This window comes from Neophocaena asiaeorientalis, unplaced genomic scaffold (assembly GCF_003031525.2).
Source record: "Neophocaena asiaeorientalis asiaeorientalis breed wild unplaced genomic scaffold, Neophocaena_asiaeorientalis_V1.1 scaffold648, whole genome shotgun sequence".
In the NCBI taxonomy this organism is placed as follows: domain Eukaryota; kingdom Metazoa; phylum Chordata; class Mammalia; order Artiodactyla; family Phocoenidae; genus Neophocaena; species Neophocaena asiaeorientalis.
Genome location: NW_020172781.1, coordinates 4,856,145 through 4,874,442, shown reverse-complemented (window position 1 = coordinate 4,874,442; position 18,298 = coordinate 4,856,145). Strand labels below are relative to the sequence as shown.

The window sequence follows — 18,298 nt, the reverse complement described above, 5'->3', positions numbered from 1 at the left end:
AAAAAAAAAAAAAAAAAAAAGATTCATGAAGGATCCAGAGCATGAAGACTGACATTGGTGTCTGGCTTCTGTGATTTTTCTGGGGTCTGTAGGCTTGGTGGACCCACTGCCCCCCCTTGGTCAGTGCTGACATATCAGTTGATTCTCAGATGGCATCTTCTGTACCAAGAGCAGCAGACCCATTGTGATTGGCAGGGTTTTGAGTCCTAAGGTTGGGTCTATACCCATGATGAACACAACAGATTCTAGGGCTGGTTTTTTGGGGTGTGTGTGTGTGTGTGTGTGTTTGTGTGTGTTTTGCTTTTGAGATTTAAAATTTTTATTATGCAAAATTTTGAGCATGATGCAAAAATAGAGAATTGTACAACTGTCACCTCAGTCAGTTTTAGAATATTTTTCATCACCCACCCCTTGCTCCCGCACACACAAAAAAACCACCCCTGTACCCGTTAGCAGTCATTTCTCATTTCTCCCCACACTCTGTCAGCCCTAGGAAACCACTAATCTACTTTCTGTCTCTATATAGTTTGTCTATTCTGGACATTTCATATAAATGGAATCATATGGTGCTTTGAGACTAGCTTCTTTCACTCAGCATAATGTTTTCAGGGTTCTTCCACATGTTGTATCATGTATCAGTACTTCATTCCTGTTTATTACCAAATATTACCAAATAATATTCCATTGTATGGATAGATCACATTTTGTTTATCCATTCATCAGCGGATGGACATTGGGTTGTTTCCACTTTTGCCTTGTTTCAAATCTTAAGAAACAAATATTTGGTGTTTCGTAATTAAGTATGTTATCTTTGAGTTTTTATATTCTCCTTTTATCACACTGAGAAAGTTCTTTTCTATTCCTAGTTTGCTGAGAGTTTTTATCATGACTAATAATTGGATTTTGTCTTGCTTTTTGTACATATATTGAGATGATCTTTCTTTTTCTTTTATTCTGTTAATATGGTGAATTACAGTGATTGATTTTTCTAATGTTAAACTACCTTGTGTTTCTGGGATAAATTTCATTTTATTGTGATGTCATTCTTTTTATATATTACTAGATTTGGTTTGCTAACATTTTCTGAAGGCTATTCGTGTTTTATGTTTATGATTTTCTTGTAATGTCTTTCTCAGGTTTTATTATAAGGGTTATGCTAGCCTCATAAAATAAGCTGGGAAGTATTCCTGCCTCTATTTCCTCAAGGTCTTTGGGTAATATTGGTATTGCTTTTTCCTTAAGTGTTTGCTAGAATTTGTTTCTTTTTCTTTCTTTAGTTCTATTTTTGCTGAATTTCTTTTGAGACTTTGCTATTAGGCACATACACATGAATTAATTATGATGAGTTGACTCTTATTGTCGTCATAAAATGTCCCTCTTTATCTCTAGTAAGACTCCTTGTCTGGAAGTCTATTTTGTCTGTTTAGTTTCCATCTAACTAGTGTTTCTATGGTATGTCTCTTTCTGTGCTCTTATTTTTGACCTATCTTTTGTCTTTGTATTTAAAGTGTAGCTTTTGTAGAGAGCATATAATCAGGTCTTGCCTTTTTATCCAGCTTCCTATCTGCCTTTTATTCGGTGTGTTTAGTCCATTTACATTTAACGTAGGTATTTATAGGGTGGATTTAGGTCTGCTGTTTTACCGTTGGTTTTCTACTTGTCTCATATAGTTTTTGTTTCTCTGTACCTCCATTCCTCCCTTCTTTTGGGTTAATTGAATACTTTTTAGTATTCCATTGTAATTCCTCTGTTAGCTTTTTAGCTACATTTTTTTTACCTTTGTGTGTGTGTGATTACATCATGCAGTGTTAACTTATCACAGTTTATTTAGAGTTAATATCATATTCCTTTGTGTAAAATGTAGGAACATTATGAAAGTATAGTTCTGTTACCCCATCTTTTGTGCTTTGTCATATATATTATTTACATATACGTACATTATAAACCCCACAACACTGTCATAAAAATTTTTACTCTAAACAGTTATATGTGTTTAAAAGAAATTAAAAGAAAAAAATTTCACGTTTACCATTTTCAGTATTCCTCAGTGCCTTCTGTAGATCCAGGTCCATTTGATGTTTTTTTCCCTTCAGTCTAAAAATATTCCTTTAACATTTCTTGCAGGTCTGTTGACAAATTCACGTAGATTTCATTTATATAAAAATGGTTTTGTTTTGCCCTTCTTTTTGAAGACTGGTTCGGCTGTGTATAGAATTTGGGGTTGACAGTGTTGCTGTTGTTTTGGTTTGGTTACATTCATGTACATTTATGCTTGTCACCAACTTTGAACATTTTTTTGGCCACTATGTTTTTCAAAAAAATGTATGCCCCTTTCTCGACTTGTTAGTCCATTTGATATCGTCCCACAGGTCACTGAGGCCTGGTTCTTTTTTCTTCAGTCTTTCTCCTCCGTGTCCTTCAATTTAGATAATTTCTATTGACTATCTTCAAATTTCCTGACTGTCTTTCCCATCTTCAATCTCTGTTTGCTTGTCCAGTGAATTTTTCATTTTAGTTATTGTTCCTTTTAATTATAGATTTCTTTCGGTTCTCTATAATTTCCATTTCTCTGCTGAGATCCTCTATTTGTCCTCCGCTAGATCTGAATAACTCTCTCTTCCTTTATGTCCTTGGGCATATTTATAATATACTCCTTTAGGGTCCTTGTGCTAATTGCACCATCCAGGTCCTCACCTCCTCTTCCCTACACACCATGGGTCACACTTTTCTTCTTTCTTTGTACTGTATGTCTAGTAATTTTTTAATATTGACACTGTAGAAGAGACTCTGGATTCTGGTATGTCTCTCTGAGAAATAATGAATTCTGTTCTAGCAGGCAGTTGCCTTGGCTGAGCTTGAACTCCAAACCCCCCCTCTCCAACATTGGGCGGCATAATCTCTGCTCAGTTTTCTCAGCCTCCAGCCGCAGCTTCTTGCTGAGTCCCTGGAGTCTCTTCCGTGTCTGTGCGCTTTAGGGATCAGCCATGGAATCAGGCAGGGCTTATACACAGATTGTAGGGCCTATCCTCTCCTGGCTCCTCTCTTTCTGGGATTTCCTCCAGCCTCTGTACCAGCCCTGAACTCTGTCTCCTGATACCTTAATTCTGTAAGACTGCTGCTTTTTCCCACCCAACACCGAACTGCATGGATTAGGGGGGACCCTCAGGCAAAGAAGCCACACATAGCAAATCTCCCCCACCGAGGTCCTTTTTCTCCACGAATTGACTTCTCCATTTCCGCCTGCTTTTGGTAGCCCTCCAGTTATTCAATTTGTTTTGTTTTGGTCCAGATTTTACAATTGTTATGTCAAGGAGAGTTAGTCTAGCCAACCTACTGTGCCGTAATCGAAAGCAGGAACTCTTTTTTTTTTTAAATAAATTTATTTATTTATGTATTTATTTTTGGCTGTGTTGGGTCTTCGTTGCTGCGTGCGGGCTTTCTCTAGTTGTGGTGAGTGGGGGCTACTCTTCGTTGCAGTGTGCGGGCTTCTCATTGCGGTGGCTTCTCTTGTTGTGGAGCACGGGCTCTACAGCGCAGGCTTAGTAGATGTGGCACGTGGGCTTAGTTACTCCACGGCCTGTGTGATCTTCCCGGACCAGGGCTTGAACCTGTGTCCCCTGCATTGGCAGACAGATTCTTAACCACTGCACCACCAGGGAAGTCCGAAAGCAGGACCTCTTAACTCTGTTTTATCATTTGTTGTTTTGGGGCTTTTTTTGCAGTTAATAATATAACATGCATATAACATGCACATCTTTCCATATAATTATGTGTAGTTCTACTACACTATTTTTTTTTTTTTTTTTTTTTTTTTTTTTGTGGTACGTGGGCCTCTCACTGCTGTGGCCTCTCCCGTTGCGGAGCACAGGCTCCAGATGCGCAGGCTCAGCAGCCATGGCTCACGGGCCCAGCCGCTCCGCGGCATGTGGGATCTTCCCGGACCGGGGCACGAACCCGCGTCCCCTGCATCGGCAGGCGGACTCTCAACCACTGCGCCACCAGGGAAGCCCCTCTACTACACTATTTTTAATGTAGTATTCCATTCTATAATATATGGACATGATATAATTTATTTAATCACCCCCTAGAATTTTCACCCATTCACATTTTGCCATCATAAGTGATGCTGTGATAACCACATCCTTGTAGTTTTATTATCCATGGTTATTTCCTTAGGATAAAAATCCCAAAATTGCTGGGACAGGTATGCTATTGGATAGTGTTTCCAAGATATCCTTTAGTATTATTGCAGTTCTTACGTTTACAAGGTTGTTCTTAATAGAATTTGCGTCTAGGTAAGTACATTATGTTTGACTATGTTACTGTTGGGCATGTAAATATTAAACTGTTTTATAGGCATATGTCTTCCCATCTATAAAGCTTTGAATTGAACCTAAGTCCTTTCTGGTTTTTCTGCAATATGTGTTTCAGAGTCCCGTTCGATTTGATACCTTCGATAGCCTTTCACTAAGTATTCCAGCTGCCACATGGGTATGTACTGATCTGTGGTTTACTTGGGGTCTCTTTTGGAGACATTTGAATCTGCAAGGGCTTTGAGACATTTCGTGTAGCTCAGCTACTACACATGACTCAGACACATGGTTGGTTGAACCCATCTTAGTTTTAATCTGTGGTACCATGGCCTGTCTTTGGGGGAGGAGGTGGGCATTTTCTCTCTTGCTGCAGAAATTTTGGCTTTTTTGAACACACACACACACACACACACACACACACACATTAATCTCAAATTCAAAGCTATCTACAAGAACATGGAAGCCCATAATTTTCTGCAGTGTTATGTCCTCATACCCTTGAATCTATCCATAAGAGCAAATCCAAGATGCTCTGGGCTCCCCATTTGTTCAGGAAACACCCAGTTGTGTCTGTGAAGCTTCACTGCCTGCCTAGGCAGAATAAAGCTCTGGGCTTCACACTGTTAACAGTTTCAGTCTAGCTCTCCTTGAATTGTAACCATGAATGTTCTTCTTGTGCTGTAGGGTCATCCACTGACCCTGGACCACTGCCTTCACCACTTCATCTCGTCGGAATCCGTGCGGGATGTCGTATGTGACAACTGTACGAAGGTATGGCTTTAACCCCAAGTGCCATTTCCTGAGCCGGCCCACGTGTCCTGATACAGCGCCTCCCACACCGTCGGCCCTGAGCTCTGCCGACTACCCCCAGAGGCTCTCTGCAGCCACAGCCACGTCCATCTAAGTTGCTGAGGAAATTGGCAGCCCACGGACCAAATCTTTTTCCCAGATGAGTTTGGTTTCATCCACAAAATGTTTAAAGAAAAAAATTTGAATGCCATGTTTTGAGGTGGGACAGGCCCGCTCCAATTCACTGCAGTTCCCTCCGCACCCGCCTCTTTCACATCTGCCTCAGCTGAGCGACCTGCCCGGCTCCCCCGAGCAATTAAACATCACCCCCTGAATTAAGAGGAACTGTGGGGGCCAGGAATTTTGAAGACACAGAACGAAACAAATGACATGCTAGTGTCAGCTTCAGTGCGGCCTCTTTACTTCTTTTGCCTCCACGGTCACCACTAGTTAATGACTAAAAGAGTGAAGACAACTCACAGATAAGTGGGCAGCTGAGTTCCTTCAGCAGGTGGACGTCAAGTGCCCAGTGAATGCACTTGTAACGCCAGCCTGACCCACAGCTGTCCCTAGGGGTCCTGTTTCAAGAATTTCTGCAGAGGGACTTCCCTAGCGGTCCAGTGGTTAGGACTCGGCGCTTTCATTGCCGAGGGTGTGGGTTCGATCCCTGGTCGGGGAACTAAGATCCTGCAAGCTGCGCAACGCTGCCCAAAAAAAAAAAAAAACAAACAAACCAAAAAGAATTGCTGCAGAGAGATGTTTCCTGTATTTCAGATTGAAGCGAAAGGGACGCTGAATGGGGAGAAGGTGGAACACCAGAGGACCACGTTTGTCAAACAGTTAAAATTAGGGAAGGTGAGCCCATGCCGCATGCCTGGCCGGCTCTGCTCCCGAGGGCCCCCCGGGTCCCGCTCCCGACCCGCGGCTCCTTCCGTCTCTCCCACCCGCAGCTCCCCCAGTGTCTGTGCATCCACCTCCAGCGGCTGAGCTGGTCCAGCCACGGCACACCCCTGAAGCGCCACGAGCACGTGCAGTTCAGCGAGTTCCTGATGATGGACATCTACAAGTATCACCTGCTCGGACACAAGCCCGTTCACCGCGGCCCCGAGCTGCACGAGGAGGCGGGGCCCGCGCTGGAGCTGCAGGACGGGCCGGCAGCCCCCAAGCCAGGTGCCTGCCCGAGGGGCCCACGCAGCTGGAATTTGCGGGTTCCTTGTGCCACAAGGGCCAGGCTCACCCGACGGCTGCTTAAATTCTTGAGAACAGCAGGATTGGGGGTGGGAGAGGAAAGGTTTTGTAAAAGAGGTTTAAATGATACGGTCATGAGATGTCTAGTTTTTAAGAACTCTCTGACAAATGAAAAACTATAGGCAGGAAAGCAAAAGGTTGCTTTCTGGTCTTCTGACTAGACAATAATGGGCTCAACTCATTCCAGTGAATTTCTTCTCTTTTCTTCTCCCCAGTACAGTCACCTCGTTTAGACAGGAACTGTGGGGAGGAATGTCCTGGCTGAAGATCCCTGAACATCTTATTTGGGTTGATACTTCTTTGCTGAATTGCTTTTTGTCTGATCCCATTACCATCCTCCCTTGAAGCTAATTATTGATCGGGTCCCAGTGAAGCCAGGTAGCTATTATCACTCTGTCTCATTGAAGAGAAAACCGAGGCTCCCAGAGGCTGATTGGTCCAGGGGCAAACAACAGATGGGGGATCTGGTACTGGAATGAAGTGTTGGGACAGTTTTTTTTGTTTTTTTTTTAATTTATTTGTTTTTGGCTGTGTTGGGTCTTCGTTTCTGTGCGAGGGCTTTCTCTAGTTGTGGCGAGCGGGGGCCACTCTTCATCGCGGTGCGCGGGCCTCTCACTGTTGCGGCCTCTCTTGTTGTGGAGCACAGGATCCAGACGCGCGGGCTCGGTAGTTGTGGCTCACGGGCCTAGTTGCTCTGCGGCATGTGGGATCTTCCCAGACCAGGGCTCAAACCTGTGTCCGCTGCATTGGCAGGCAGATTCTTAACCACTGTGCCACCAGGGAAGCCCCGTTGGGACAGTTTTGTAAAGGTGTTGTATGTAATATGTTCAGTTCTTTGTAAATGAGGAAAACTCACCGACTTTCAAGGCTCCGAGCCTGAACTCGCCACCCGTGTGCCAGGACTGTCTTCCCTGCACCCCAGACTTTCCCCACCTAACACCCATTACTACCATTATTCTTTCCTACATCCATTTGTGTGGCCTGGCAGGACATCATTCACAGGGAGACCGAGCTTTGTCCTTTCTCAAAAGGTCAATAGTTTAACATTGGGAGCAGCTGGGGTGGGAAGAGGGCCCAGTTTTAAATCCAGGACCTCCTTGCCCTGGCTTCCTCTTCTCCCTGGCAGGGGTGCAGGTCTTTAGCAAACAGGGCTGGGAATCTCAAAGACACACAGAATTGTCAAAGTGAGCAGGAGGCTAGGAGCTGGGTACATTTTTCCTATTTGGGGATTAAAACAGGCAGAGACAAAAAGGAAGTTTTATGAATCAGCATAGGACAAAATCACGTATCTGTGTTTCCTCTGTAGCCTTACTGGGGAGTTAAATTTCAAGCTAATCCAAACCATGTCTTGTTTACCCGAAGCTGCCGCTCACTTTCATTGCCTTCGGCCTTTTTCTCTTGCAGTTCGGAGTCACCCGGGGGGCCCCAAAACACAGATTTTCATGAACGGCACCTGCTCCCCATCTTTCTTGCCCACGCTGCCAACCCCGATGCCCTTCCCCCTCCCAGCTGTTCCTGACTACAGGTGAGCCACTTTTTAGACGCATATGCCTCATTCACTGATGGCTTTAAAAATAAGAATTATAAAGTCCATAAAATGTAAATGTTATGTGTATGTGTGTATACATGTACATGTGTATGAAAGTATGTACATAGAATATAAAGAAAGAAATTTAAAAATATTGGGGGACACCACCTAAAGATAGATCACCAGTTAAATCTTTGTCTTGCACTCTGTAAAGCTGTGTGTGTGTGTGTGTGTGTGTGTGTGTGTGTGTATGCATGCATATACTACACAACATACATACACTCACAGAATGGACAGTTTACCAGGCCAGTAAATACAGGTCTCTATTTCAGTGGTTGCATAGTATTCAGTTGTATAGCTGTACCATTGTGTCAGGCCCCTATTGTTGAACATCTACGATTTTTTACTCTTTGCTTTTTTTTTTTTTTTTTTCGGGACGCGGGCCTCTCACTGTTGTGGCCTCTCCCGTTGCGGAGCACAGGCTCCGGACGCGCAGGCCCAGCGGCCATGGCTAACGCCCCCAGCCGCTCCACGGCATGTGGGATCTTCCCGGACCGGGGCACGAACCCATGTCCCCTGCATCGGCAGGCGGACGCTCACCCACTGCGCCACCAGGGAAGACCTCCTCTTTGCTTTGCCTCTAAACCTTCCTTGTTGTATTTGTAAACCACTGGCATTTGTTCCTACCGTTCAGCTCCTCCACGTACCTCTTCCAGCTGGTGGCAGTTGTTGTCCACCACGGAGACATGCACTCGGGACACTTCGTGACCTACCGACGGTCCCCGCCTTCGGCCAAGAACCCTCTCTCCACCAGCAACCAGTGGCTGTGGATTTCTGACGACACCGTCCGCAAGGCCAGCCTGCAGGAGGTGCTGTCCTCCAGCGCCTACCTGCTGTTTTATGAGCGTGTTCTTTCCAAGATGCAGCACCAGAGTCAGGAGTGCAAGTCTGAAGAATGACTCTGCCCTGGCCCCGAAGCTAGAGCTGATGGCTCCGTCCAAGCTGTGTGTGTGTGCGTGTGCGTGTGTGCTGTGGTGTGTACGTGCAAGCAGCCCCACTAGAGTCCTGCAGCCTTCTGGCGTGTTCTAAGAGCAGGCTCCACACAGGAGCTGGTGGCCCCGATTCAAACGAGGTCAGGCTCCCCGCACAGCTCTGCCCGTGCGTACCAGGGCAGCGGTGCCGGGCTAGGAAAACAGTCATTGTGTCTAGAGCGTGTCTTGTCACTCACCTGATCCAGGTAATTAAAAGAAACCAGACTCCAAAAGCCACCTTTTTTAGATTGATACATTAGGTGTTCTCAGAGGGGAGTTAACTTTGTCTGATCCTCCAGAGTTTCAGCATAGATCTTTTATTTTTAATAAGCAGTCCCATAAAAATGGTTGAATTAGTGAAATTACTAAAGGCAACAACTTCGAAGAAAAAGTGCCTTTCACTCTCAATTGCTTTCGTAGCATGTCCCTTCTGGAAAACACACCTCATCTGGGAATCATATAAACAATTTTTGAGAAGCTCCGTACCTTCCAAAGTTACCGAATAGAGAGCAACAGAACAGTTAAAAGACACCTGATGCACACCCGCCTTCCCTTTTTATATGTCTTTTTCTAACCTTTCGATTCTTTATATGTAGTAACAGCTCATGTGCCAAATCCGCCCCTCGGGGAAATTCTCTCTCTGCTTTGTCAGTTACAGGTGACCAGCTTTCTCTTTGCTGTTATCTTTTGTATCCTGGACTCCGAGGTGCGATTATCGCGTATTCTATAACTGTGTGAACAGCCAGAACTCGGTGGCCTGTGTGCCACACCTAGGACTCCTCCGCTCTGTAGAAAACCCTTTCTCACACAAGGACCCCACGGTGGACACCTATTCTCATCTATTTATTTATTGCCCATGAAGAGCTCCTGAGGTTTACAGGTGGAGCCGGGGGCTGTGTCCGAAAGACAATCCTGGCCTCCATTTGAGAGCTGGATTCTGAAAGAAGGGCACTGACCTTGGGGCTGCTGTCTCTCTGGACCTCAGTTTCCTCATCTGTAAAGTGATGAGTTAGATTCCATGACCATCCAAGTCCAGCCCTTCCCACAAAAAAGAAGTTTAAAAAACTTTTTGAACATAAAATTATGGCTGATATCTAGTACTGTCATTCTGTTCTAGGTCCATATTCTAAATGTATTCGTTTCCAGTAGCCTCATACAAAAGGCCTCTCTTGGGCATCCTCCCCTCTCTTCAGGTAAGTCTAATGAAGGCAGCCCAGGGCCGAAGGAATTTTGATGACACAGGGGTATCTATGTTTTAGCTAGGCTCTTTTATTTAAAACAAAAAACAAATGCAGACTGACTCTTCAGAGATAAGATTTGGAATCAGATGCGTCCAAAAGGTCACCTGAGGTCAGGCTGAGGACTGTGCTTCCCCTGGTGGGGACCAGCTGGCAGACACTTCCAGACAAGGCCTTGGTGTCAGCCGAAAGCGCTAGAGGCCCAGGTGATCCCCATTCCCCAGGCCCAGCGTGCATCCTGAGGACTCGGAACTCTCGCTATTGACAGAACGTACTGTGAAGTTCTCCAGGCCACACACCTCAGGGAGAAAGGAGCCGCACCAAGCTTCTGGTCTGTTCAGGGCAGACGTCCCTTCCCAACTTCTTACAGACCCCGGCTTTGACGGTGAAAGGCACGTCCCCGTGGTACCCGCGGTCTGGGGGAAACAAATGCCCAATCACGTGACCTTAACCTGCCTGGCAAAGTCGTAGCTTGGAGCAACTGCTGCTCTGCCGCTGCGTACGCTTTGCAATCTGCCGTTAAAGAGAGATGAACGGGGCTCATCCTTTCAGCGTTCAGTTGGAAGCAGATCTTTGGTCGGAGGGACTGAGCCACAGTTGTAAATGTGAATGATCTCCGTGCAAAGTCTCTTCCCCCGACTTAAAGGTGACTTTCTCATTTTTTGTAAATCATTAGGCATTAAGTAGCAGCCAAACACTCTTACTTCTAGCTTTAAGTTATTTACAAAGTCGCTTCTTTTTGCAAAAACCGAAGTTAAACTCGTAGTTTATGCCATAATAACTGCTGATGTATGTTTTTGCTAAAGGTACCTTTTGTATCTGCTGTGTATTATAGCAATAAAAGAATCATTTTGTTAGGAAAAGAATCAACTGGTCTTCTTTCATAATTCACCGACTCGATACAAACATCCTCTTTCTGAGTTCAGCATTGTATGTAAGAAGCCCTGCGCTTGGGTTCAACCTTTTCCATGTTCCCTGTTGGTAAAGGAAATGCCAGCTCCCTCTTGGAGTAGAGAAGGAAGGAACTAACAGAAGTACTAGCTGTTAAAAACGTTTTTACTTTGTAATAGGCAGGATTTTCCGAAATGTCAGGTTGACCCGGGGAGCCAGAACATTCTTTCGGACGGGGAGACTGTGGTACCAGTGAGTGTTGGTTGGGTGGTTCATCATAAGTAAGCTTCCGTGGGCCAGCTGGAGCCTGACCACCCCCAGCCTCCGGGAGGGGTGCTTCCCCCGGGAATCCTTATGCCGGAAGAAGAAGTCTCTGCAAGCCCCAAAGGAGACAGAGGCGATGGGGCTCCCAGGAGCCAGCTCTCTCTCATCATCTCTGTGCTCACCGATGTGGTCACGGCCGTCTTTGTACCTGCAGTGAGAAAACAAGCAGAGTTCGCAGAACAGCCCTCTGTGGAAACACGCCCACACCCAGAGCCCTCGTTTGCCTGCAGGGAAACAGTGCCACGAGCACAGGTTTCTGCAGGGGCTGGAGGGCTACATCTGGTCCACAGATGAGGCAAGCCTTTCACTTTGTCATCAGCCCTCTTTGATCACACGCTTTAAAACCAATAGGGAATTCCCTGGCGGTCCAATGGTTAGGACTCTGCGCTTCCACTGCAGGGGGCTCAGGTTTGATCCCTGGTCAGGAAACTAAGATCCCACAAGCCATCAAACAAACAAAGCACACCAACAGAGGCCAAACACGAGTCTTAGAGTTCTCCCGCAGGGTTCGTATGTGTAAACCTTGATCGCGTAAGACGGTTTCTTCCTACACTTAAAACCCGTATTCCTCGCACAGTCTGGCCCCCGCCGGCCTCTGAACTCATCACTGCTTTCCAGCACCACCAGCGGGATTTCCACTCGAGACACTCCAAGCTCCCTCTGCTCTCCCTCCAGGTGCCTGTGTGGCTCCCACTCTCTTGGTTTAGCTATCAGCCCGTACGTCACCCCTCCGTGAACCCTCCTCTAACCATCTTCCCTTAAACCCAGAGTTCTCAACCAGGGTGACTCTGCCCCCCACGGGGCACTAGGCGATGTCTGGAGACATTCTGGTTGCTCTGACCAAAGGGACCCCCGAAAAGAATGCACAGTCTAAAAGGAGGCAGCCTCTCAGCCAGCTCTGGGGGACTGCTCCGAAGAGGTAAGGGGGGAGCCGACAAAACACGGTCATTAGAACATCAAAAGATTACTGATAATTAAAAGAAAACCAGACATCTCGAGCTAATGAATTCAGTGCCTTTCTGTGTGTGGGACAGTCTGGGCTCACTGAAATCATTCCTGTGAGATGCACCTCAGCTCTCTGGGGCCAGTATCCTGTCCTTTCCCATCCTGAGTCCCCTCAGGGGGCACACTGGTGGTGGCTGCAGGGGCTGAGGGCTTGGCAATGGGTATGTCTCCATCCTGAGTTCCCTCAGGGCTACAGTGGCTTGATGGCCCCGCATCCTCTGTTGGATGATATGGCAGGCAACGTTTTTCATTCACAGGGTGGTACTGGCCTCTGGTGGCTGGAGGCTAGGGATGCTCCCCAACATCCTGCAATGCACAGGTCAGCCCCAGAAAGAGGATCATCTGGCCCAAAGCATCAGGAGCGTTGCTGTTGAGAAACCCAGACTCCTTCCTCCCAGCCGTTCTTAGATCAGCCTGTTTAACTTTCTACGAGACACTTATCAACGTCTGAAGTTATCTTGTTCACCTGTTCATCAGTTTGCGGCCTCTCACTCCCGCCATGGTGAGAGCTCCATAAAGACTAACTGCTTATGTTCCACTACTACTCCCCTAACTACACTGAAGAGTTATTTGTTGTACAAATGAGTAAAGTACGGTGGAATCCTAAACTCTTCTTTTTGGAAGAGACAGGTTTATAAAATTCAGTCCACCGTCCTAAAAAGTAAAAGGTACCAACAGTTAGGGGGTCACCTGTTGACAAGCACGAAGTTGAAGTGCTGTCCAGTCACCACAGAAACGCGATCCCGGATGCGCTCTAGGACAGGGACCCAGGGCTTTGGAGACAGAGTAAGGCCTGAAAAGGTGTAGGTCAGCCCAGTGTCACCATATGTCGCCTGCTTCCTTGGGACATTGTGCCACTTCCCAAACACCTGGATCCTGGCCAGCGCACCTGTGCAGGGGAAACATGGCAGCGCCTCAGACAATCCACACTCACTCCCTGAGTATTCAGAAAAGGAAGTAAAAGAGGAATAACATCTAATACCCCGACCAGGGACCCCCTCCTCAAAAATCATTGTGGCTCGTCCAAAACGTTCACGTAAGGACAGTGATTCTTGTCCGACACTTGGAGATACACAGCCCTAGTCCAAGTTTTTTATAAAAACACCCTAACTCAATTGCTCACTAGAACCGTAATATAGAGGCTGAAATTGGAGCAGAATGAAGTCAGGTTACACGCTAGCACGGTGATTTTGCCAACTGTGGGGACAAAGGGCATCGATGGAAGCTGGTGCTAATTCAGCTCGGGATGGAGGCTGGGTCTCCCGTGGGCATTTCTACATCTCCCCGTCCCTGTGCTCTGCCACATTGCAGCGGTTCTCAGTGTGTGGTCCCCGGATCAGTAGCACCCGGAAACTCTAGACACTAGACTGCAGGGGCAGGGCAAGCCACGGTGTTCTCACAAGCAACAAAGTCCTCTAGGTGATGCTGAGAACCTCGTGCATAGGAATTACCTGGTAATTTACCATCTCTCCGCTCTCAGCGGACAGGAGATCCCTGTTATTAAGTCTGTATCCCAAGCACCCAGCAAGTCGCTTGGCCCAGAGGTGCCCGGAATATGTGTTCAGTCAATTAACAAACTCATCTGTAATTAATGGCTCCTGGGTTCAGATTTCCCTAAACACGGACCACTAGTTTTATCCAACAAGCCTTCCACACACACCCCACCGTCCCCTGCTTACCTGTAAAATATTCCACTTCTTTCTCCAACTCTTGGAAAATCTCATCTGCTTCGGCTTTGCCAAACAGGACTGTGTAATCGCAGTCCAGGCCCTCGGCTGCAATGTGCCTCCAGCTGAGGCCTGCCGAGCGGACTCCATTCCCCGGTGCTGCTGTCCTGGGCTTTTTCCTGCTGGTCCCCTCCTCTTCTGCCAACCCTGCTGGGCCTCCTCCGGTCTGCTCTTGCCCCCTCTTTCCCATAAGGCCCCTGACAGCCCCCTTCACCAGGAATCTGTCCATCTAGTCTCCACAAAGCAATCACCTGGTAGCCAGTGGCCAGGCCGAGAGAGAGAGATTGCCCAGGCTCTGTCCCAAATGCCAAAATCCACTCTGCAAAGTGGTCTCACAGTGGCATTCCTCCAGTTTTTAAGTTCCCACTTTAAAGTTTAACACCATGTCCTATAAAGGAAGTAAGAGGAGGTTAAAGCTGGAAGGATCCCTCCCACACCTGGGTAGGTATTAGAATCAGCTGCCTAGCTTGCAACACCCACGTGTGCCTGCCCTCCACCCGCAAATATCCGAATTTTTAAAGAAACACCCACCCCCCGGAATTCGCACGCCAATGGCAAACTTGAAAACTGCAACCCAAACCCTCACTTTACACATGGGGAAACTGACACACTGAGACGCAGAGAGGTTTCCTCAAAGTCACCCAGAAAAGCATGTCTCTCTCTCCCCTCCACCCTGCAAAGGACAGGCTGGGGGGGGTGGGGGGTAGATAACTGGCCGGCCTCCCACGCAAGTATTAAAACAGGTAAGTATTGCGATCCTTACACGGACAAGATTCTGAATCTAAATGTAACAACGGTTAAACGTGGTCATACACCAGCACGCCGAATTCTGATAGAAAATAAGAATTGTAACACGTGCGGGGGGTGGGTGGTGCCTAGGGGTCTCTTTAAAATCTCAGCTCCCGCGAAGATCCGCTTCTCCCAGACACTGGAGAAAGGTCCTGCGGGAAAGAGGAAACACTTACCCCCTCCACAGAACTGCTTCCGGGTAGATTTCAGCCGCGAACTGGAGAAAATCCAGGTAAATCTGCAAAACAAAGCGGTGGGCGGCCTCCGGGCGCCACCTGTTGGCCCTCCGGGCGCGTTGCAAGCACCGCCGTATTTCTGGGTAACGTTATTTGTTCCGCAGCAGTGCAGGGTCCCCGGTGGTTTGGCAGCTGTTGTTCGGTATCATCTCTCCCTGGGGATTAATTTCGTTTCCTGACAGGGAGTTGGGCCAACCAGCATATTGTCGCAGATAGGAGCACGAATTCTGCAATCAGACCACGTAACTTCCATTTCTGTCTCCTCAACTGTAGCTGTGTGGCTCCTACAGGTCACTTAACCCTTCTGGGCTTGAACTGCCTTCTCTAAACAGTGGGGACTACAAAACCTATGCCATGAGAACACCATGAGGAGTAAATGAGAGGATGTGTGAGAAGGGCTTCTGTGCTTCAAACAAATGTCAGCTTTTATTATCACCAATTTTTATTTACTCTCTCTCTTGGCCAATGGAATGAAAAGGGGTTGGGGGCTTTGTTTTGAATTTTCTTAGCGTCCAGCTCTGCAGATTTTGACAAAGGTAAACAGTTGTGTGACCACACCACAATCAAGATCTAGAATTCTATCATCCCATAAAATTCCCCCAAATCTCCTAGTTATCAACTCGCCCCCTTACCCAGCCCCTGGCAACCACTGATGTGTTTTCTGTCCCTAGAGTTTCACCTTTTCCAGAATTTCTTGTAAATGAAATGATACAATATATAGGCTTTGTGTCTGGCTTCTTTCACTTAGCCTAACGCTTTTAAGATGTATCCATGTTGTTCGTATCAGTTTATTCCTTTTTATTGCTGAGTAAGCTGCCCTTGTACTCATGCCCTACAATTTGTCCACCCGCTTGCCACTTGAGGGGCATTTGGGTTGTTTCCAGTTTGGGGAAAATACAAATAAGGTCACTATATCTATTCATGTACAAGCTCTCATGTGAATATAGAGTCCAATTTCACTTGGATAAATACGTAGGAGTGGGATCGCAGGGGCACATGGTAAGAGTATGTGTCACTTTATACAAAGCTGCCAAACTTTTTCACAGTGGCTTTTATTTTCTTATTTTAAAAATAATTTTAAATTATGAACATCTCTTCTTCTTACACATCAAGCTCCTTGTCCTAGGCGCTGGAACACAACAGTAACAAGAATCAAGTCCCTGCCCTCACCCAGGTTACGTGTTGGAGATGAGACAGAAATAAACAAGGAGAGAATAAATAAGATTATTTTATTTTGGCCACACCACAAGGCATGCGGGATCTTAGTTCCCTGACCAGGGGTCAAACCCATGTGCCCTGCAGTGGAAGCGCAGAGCCTTAATCACTGGACCTCCAGGGAAGTCCCAATAAGATCATCTTAGATAGTACAGAAGCTGTAAATAGAGTGACCTGCTAGAAAGTGGGGCAGGAGGAGAAGGCCCTTCAGAGGCAGGGTCTCGAGCTGAGACCTGAGGTTTTCCAGGCAGGGGGACAGTGCGTGCAAGGTGTAAGACCACACAAGGGACAGCTGGGTACGCCTGGTGACTGTGCTAAGAACCAGACTCATCATGTCACAGCAGCTGGGCTTCCGTGAGAGGGTGAAGCAGCCTTGCCAACTGGTAAGAAGCAGGGATTCTTTTAAAAACCATTTTTAAAAGTTGAAGTATAGTTAATTTACAATGTTGTGTTAGTTTCAGGTGTACCGCAAAGTGATTCAGTTATACATATATACATATATTCTTTTTTCAGATTATTTTCCATTATAGGTTCCATTGAATATAGTTAGTTCCCTGTGCTATACAGTAGATCCTTGTTGTTTATCTATTTCATATATAGTACTGTGTACATGTTAACCCCAAACTCCCAATTTATCTCTGCCCCATCCCCTCTGGTAACCATAAATTTGTTTTTTATGTCTGTGAATCTATTTCTGTTTTGTAAATACGTTTATTTCTATCATGTTTTTAGATTCCACATATAAGTGATATGATATTTGTCTTTCTCTGACTTCACTTAGTATGATAATCTCTAGGTCCATCCATGTTGCTGCAGACGGCATTATTTTGTTCTTTGTTACGGCTAATATTCCATTTGTGTATATACCACAGCTTCTTTATCCATTCATCTGTCAATGGACGTTTAGGTTGCTTCCATGTCTTGGCTATTGTAAATAGTGCTGCTATGAACATTAGGGCACATATACCTTTTCGAATTAGAGTTTTTTCCCTATATATGCCCAGGAGTGGGATTGTTGGATCATATGATAACTTTATTTTTAGTTTCTTTAGGGAACCTCCATACTGGTCTCCAATAGTGGCTGCACCAATTTACATTCCCACCAACAGTGTAGGAGGGGTCCGTTTTCTCCACACCATCTCCAGCATTTACTACTTGTAGACACTTTAATGATGGCCATTCTGACTGGTGTGATACCTCATTGTAGTTTTAATTTGCATTTCTCTAATAATTAGAGATGTTGAGCATCTTTTCCTGTGCCTGTTGACCATCTGTATGTATGTAGAAGCAAGGATTTTATTCCAAACATATTTGGAAACTATAGGATTTTAACCTGGGGATTATTATGGTGTAATTTACATTTCAAAAAGATGATTAGGTAGGAAAAGAGAAGACCTGCTGGGACTGTAGTTAGTAGACCAGAGATTGAGAACAGCATTTGAATTTGGGCTTTATTATGGAGATGAACCCAAGAGGACCTGTCCACAGTTTGGATGTGGGGAGGGAGGGAGAGGGGAAGAATCCCAGGTGTATGGGGATGTCTTTCAGAGGATGACTAGTTTGGAGTTTAACCTTAATGACCTCTGTTAAAGTCTCCCCCAAACCTTACAGGTTAGGCTTCTAGGCCTTGGTTTTGTCGTCAGTAAAACAGGTCGTGAAAATTGGACAACTAAAAGCAAAACGATTACTTTTTTTTTTTAACAATTACTATTTTAAAGCTAATTTCACTCCCACAAAAAACCCCACGGGGCGGGTACTTTTAAGTTCTTTCACCGGCTGAGAGGTGGAGGGACTTGCCCAAGGCAGAGGTATGATGGGTGAGAAGAATGAGTGAAAGAGTAAACATCTGAGTGAACCGACCTAAGGAACCCCGCCCGCTCTAAAGACCTTTCTGAGCCCCACTTCGCCTCAGGGACCTTGCCCAGCGGCCCCTCCCACACATGCGCACTAGGACCTCCGCTGCC

General features: G+C 46.2%; 2 protein-coding genes across 5 annotated transcripts in view; one reads left to right on the top strand and one right to left on the bottom strand.

Annotated features, from left to right (window-relative positions):
- Positions 1-11,013, top strand: part of USP30 (ubiquitin specific peptidase 30) — a 28,009-nt gene extending 16,996 nt beyond the window's left edge. The window contains exons 8-13 of one of the 2 annotated variants that reach the window (XM_024741524.1): positions 4,432-4,491; positions 4,998-5,084; positions 5,877-5,957; positions 6,053-6,272; positions 7,755-7,875; positions 8,573-11,013. In XM_024741524.1, coding sequence (XP_024597292.1) covers positions 4,432-4,491; positions 4,998-5,084; positions 5,877-5,957; positions 6,053-6,272; positions 7,755-7,875; positions 8,573-8,837 — 834 coding nt within the window. In that variant the 3' untranslated portion in view covers positions 8,838-11,013. The remainder of the gene's footprint in view (positions 1-4,431; positions 4,492-4,997; positions 5,085-5,876; positions 5,958-6,052; positions 6,273-7,754; positions 7,876-8,572) is intronic. The other variant, XM_024741523.1, reaches the window with a different exon arrangement.
- On the bottom strand, positions 10,159-15,004 carry ALKBH2 (alkB homolog 2, alpha-ketoglutarate dependent dioxygenase). Of its 3 annotated transcripts, XM_024741526.1 has the most exons (4): positions 14,858-15,004; positions 14,047-14,482; positions 13,058-13,256; positions 10,159-11,510 (listed from the first exon to the last, which is right to left on the bottom strand). In XM_024741526.1, the coding sequence occupies exons 2-4, from the start codon at positions 14,321-14,323 to the stop codon at positions 11,204-11,206; spliced, it is 783 nt and encodes a 260-aa protein (XP_024597294.1). In that variant the 5' UTR covers positions 14,324-14,482; positions 14,858-15,004; the 3' UTR covers positions 10,159-11,203. The 3 variants fall into 3 exon arrangements, with proteins under 3 accessions (XP_024597294.1, XP_024597293.1, XP_024597295.1); XM_024741525.1 differs by having other exon boundaries at positions 14,047-15,004; XM_024741527.1 differs by lacking the exon at positions 13,058-13,256 and having other exon boundaries at positions 14,047-15,004.
- Between the last annotated feature and the right edge of the window lie 3,294 nt (positions 15,005-18,298).

Excerpts from the sequence above, each read along its gene's own strand:
- ALKBH2 (XM_024741525.1), bottom strand. The coding sequence starts at position 14,323 with ATGGACAGATTCCTGGTGAAGGGGGCTGTCAGGGGCCTTATGGGAAAG. Across the intron at positions 13,257-14,046 it reads AGAAGTGGAATATTTTACAG|GTGCGCTGGCCAGGATCCAG; the intron begins GTAAGCAGGGGA and ends TCCCCTGCACAG. Across the intron at positions 11,511-13,057 it reads AACTTCGTGCTTGTCAACAG|GTACAAAGACGGCCGTGACC; the intron begins GTGACCCCCTAA and ends TTCTCACTGCAG.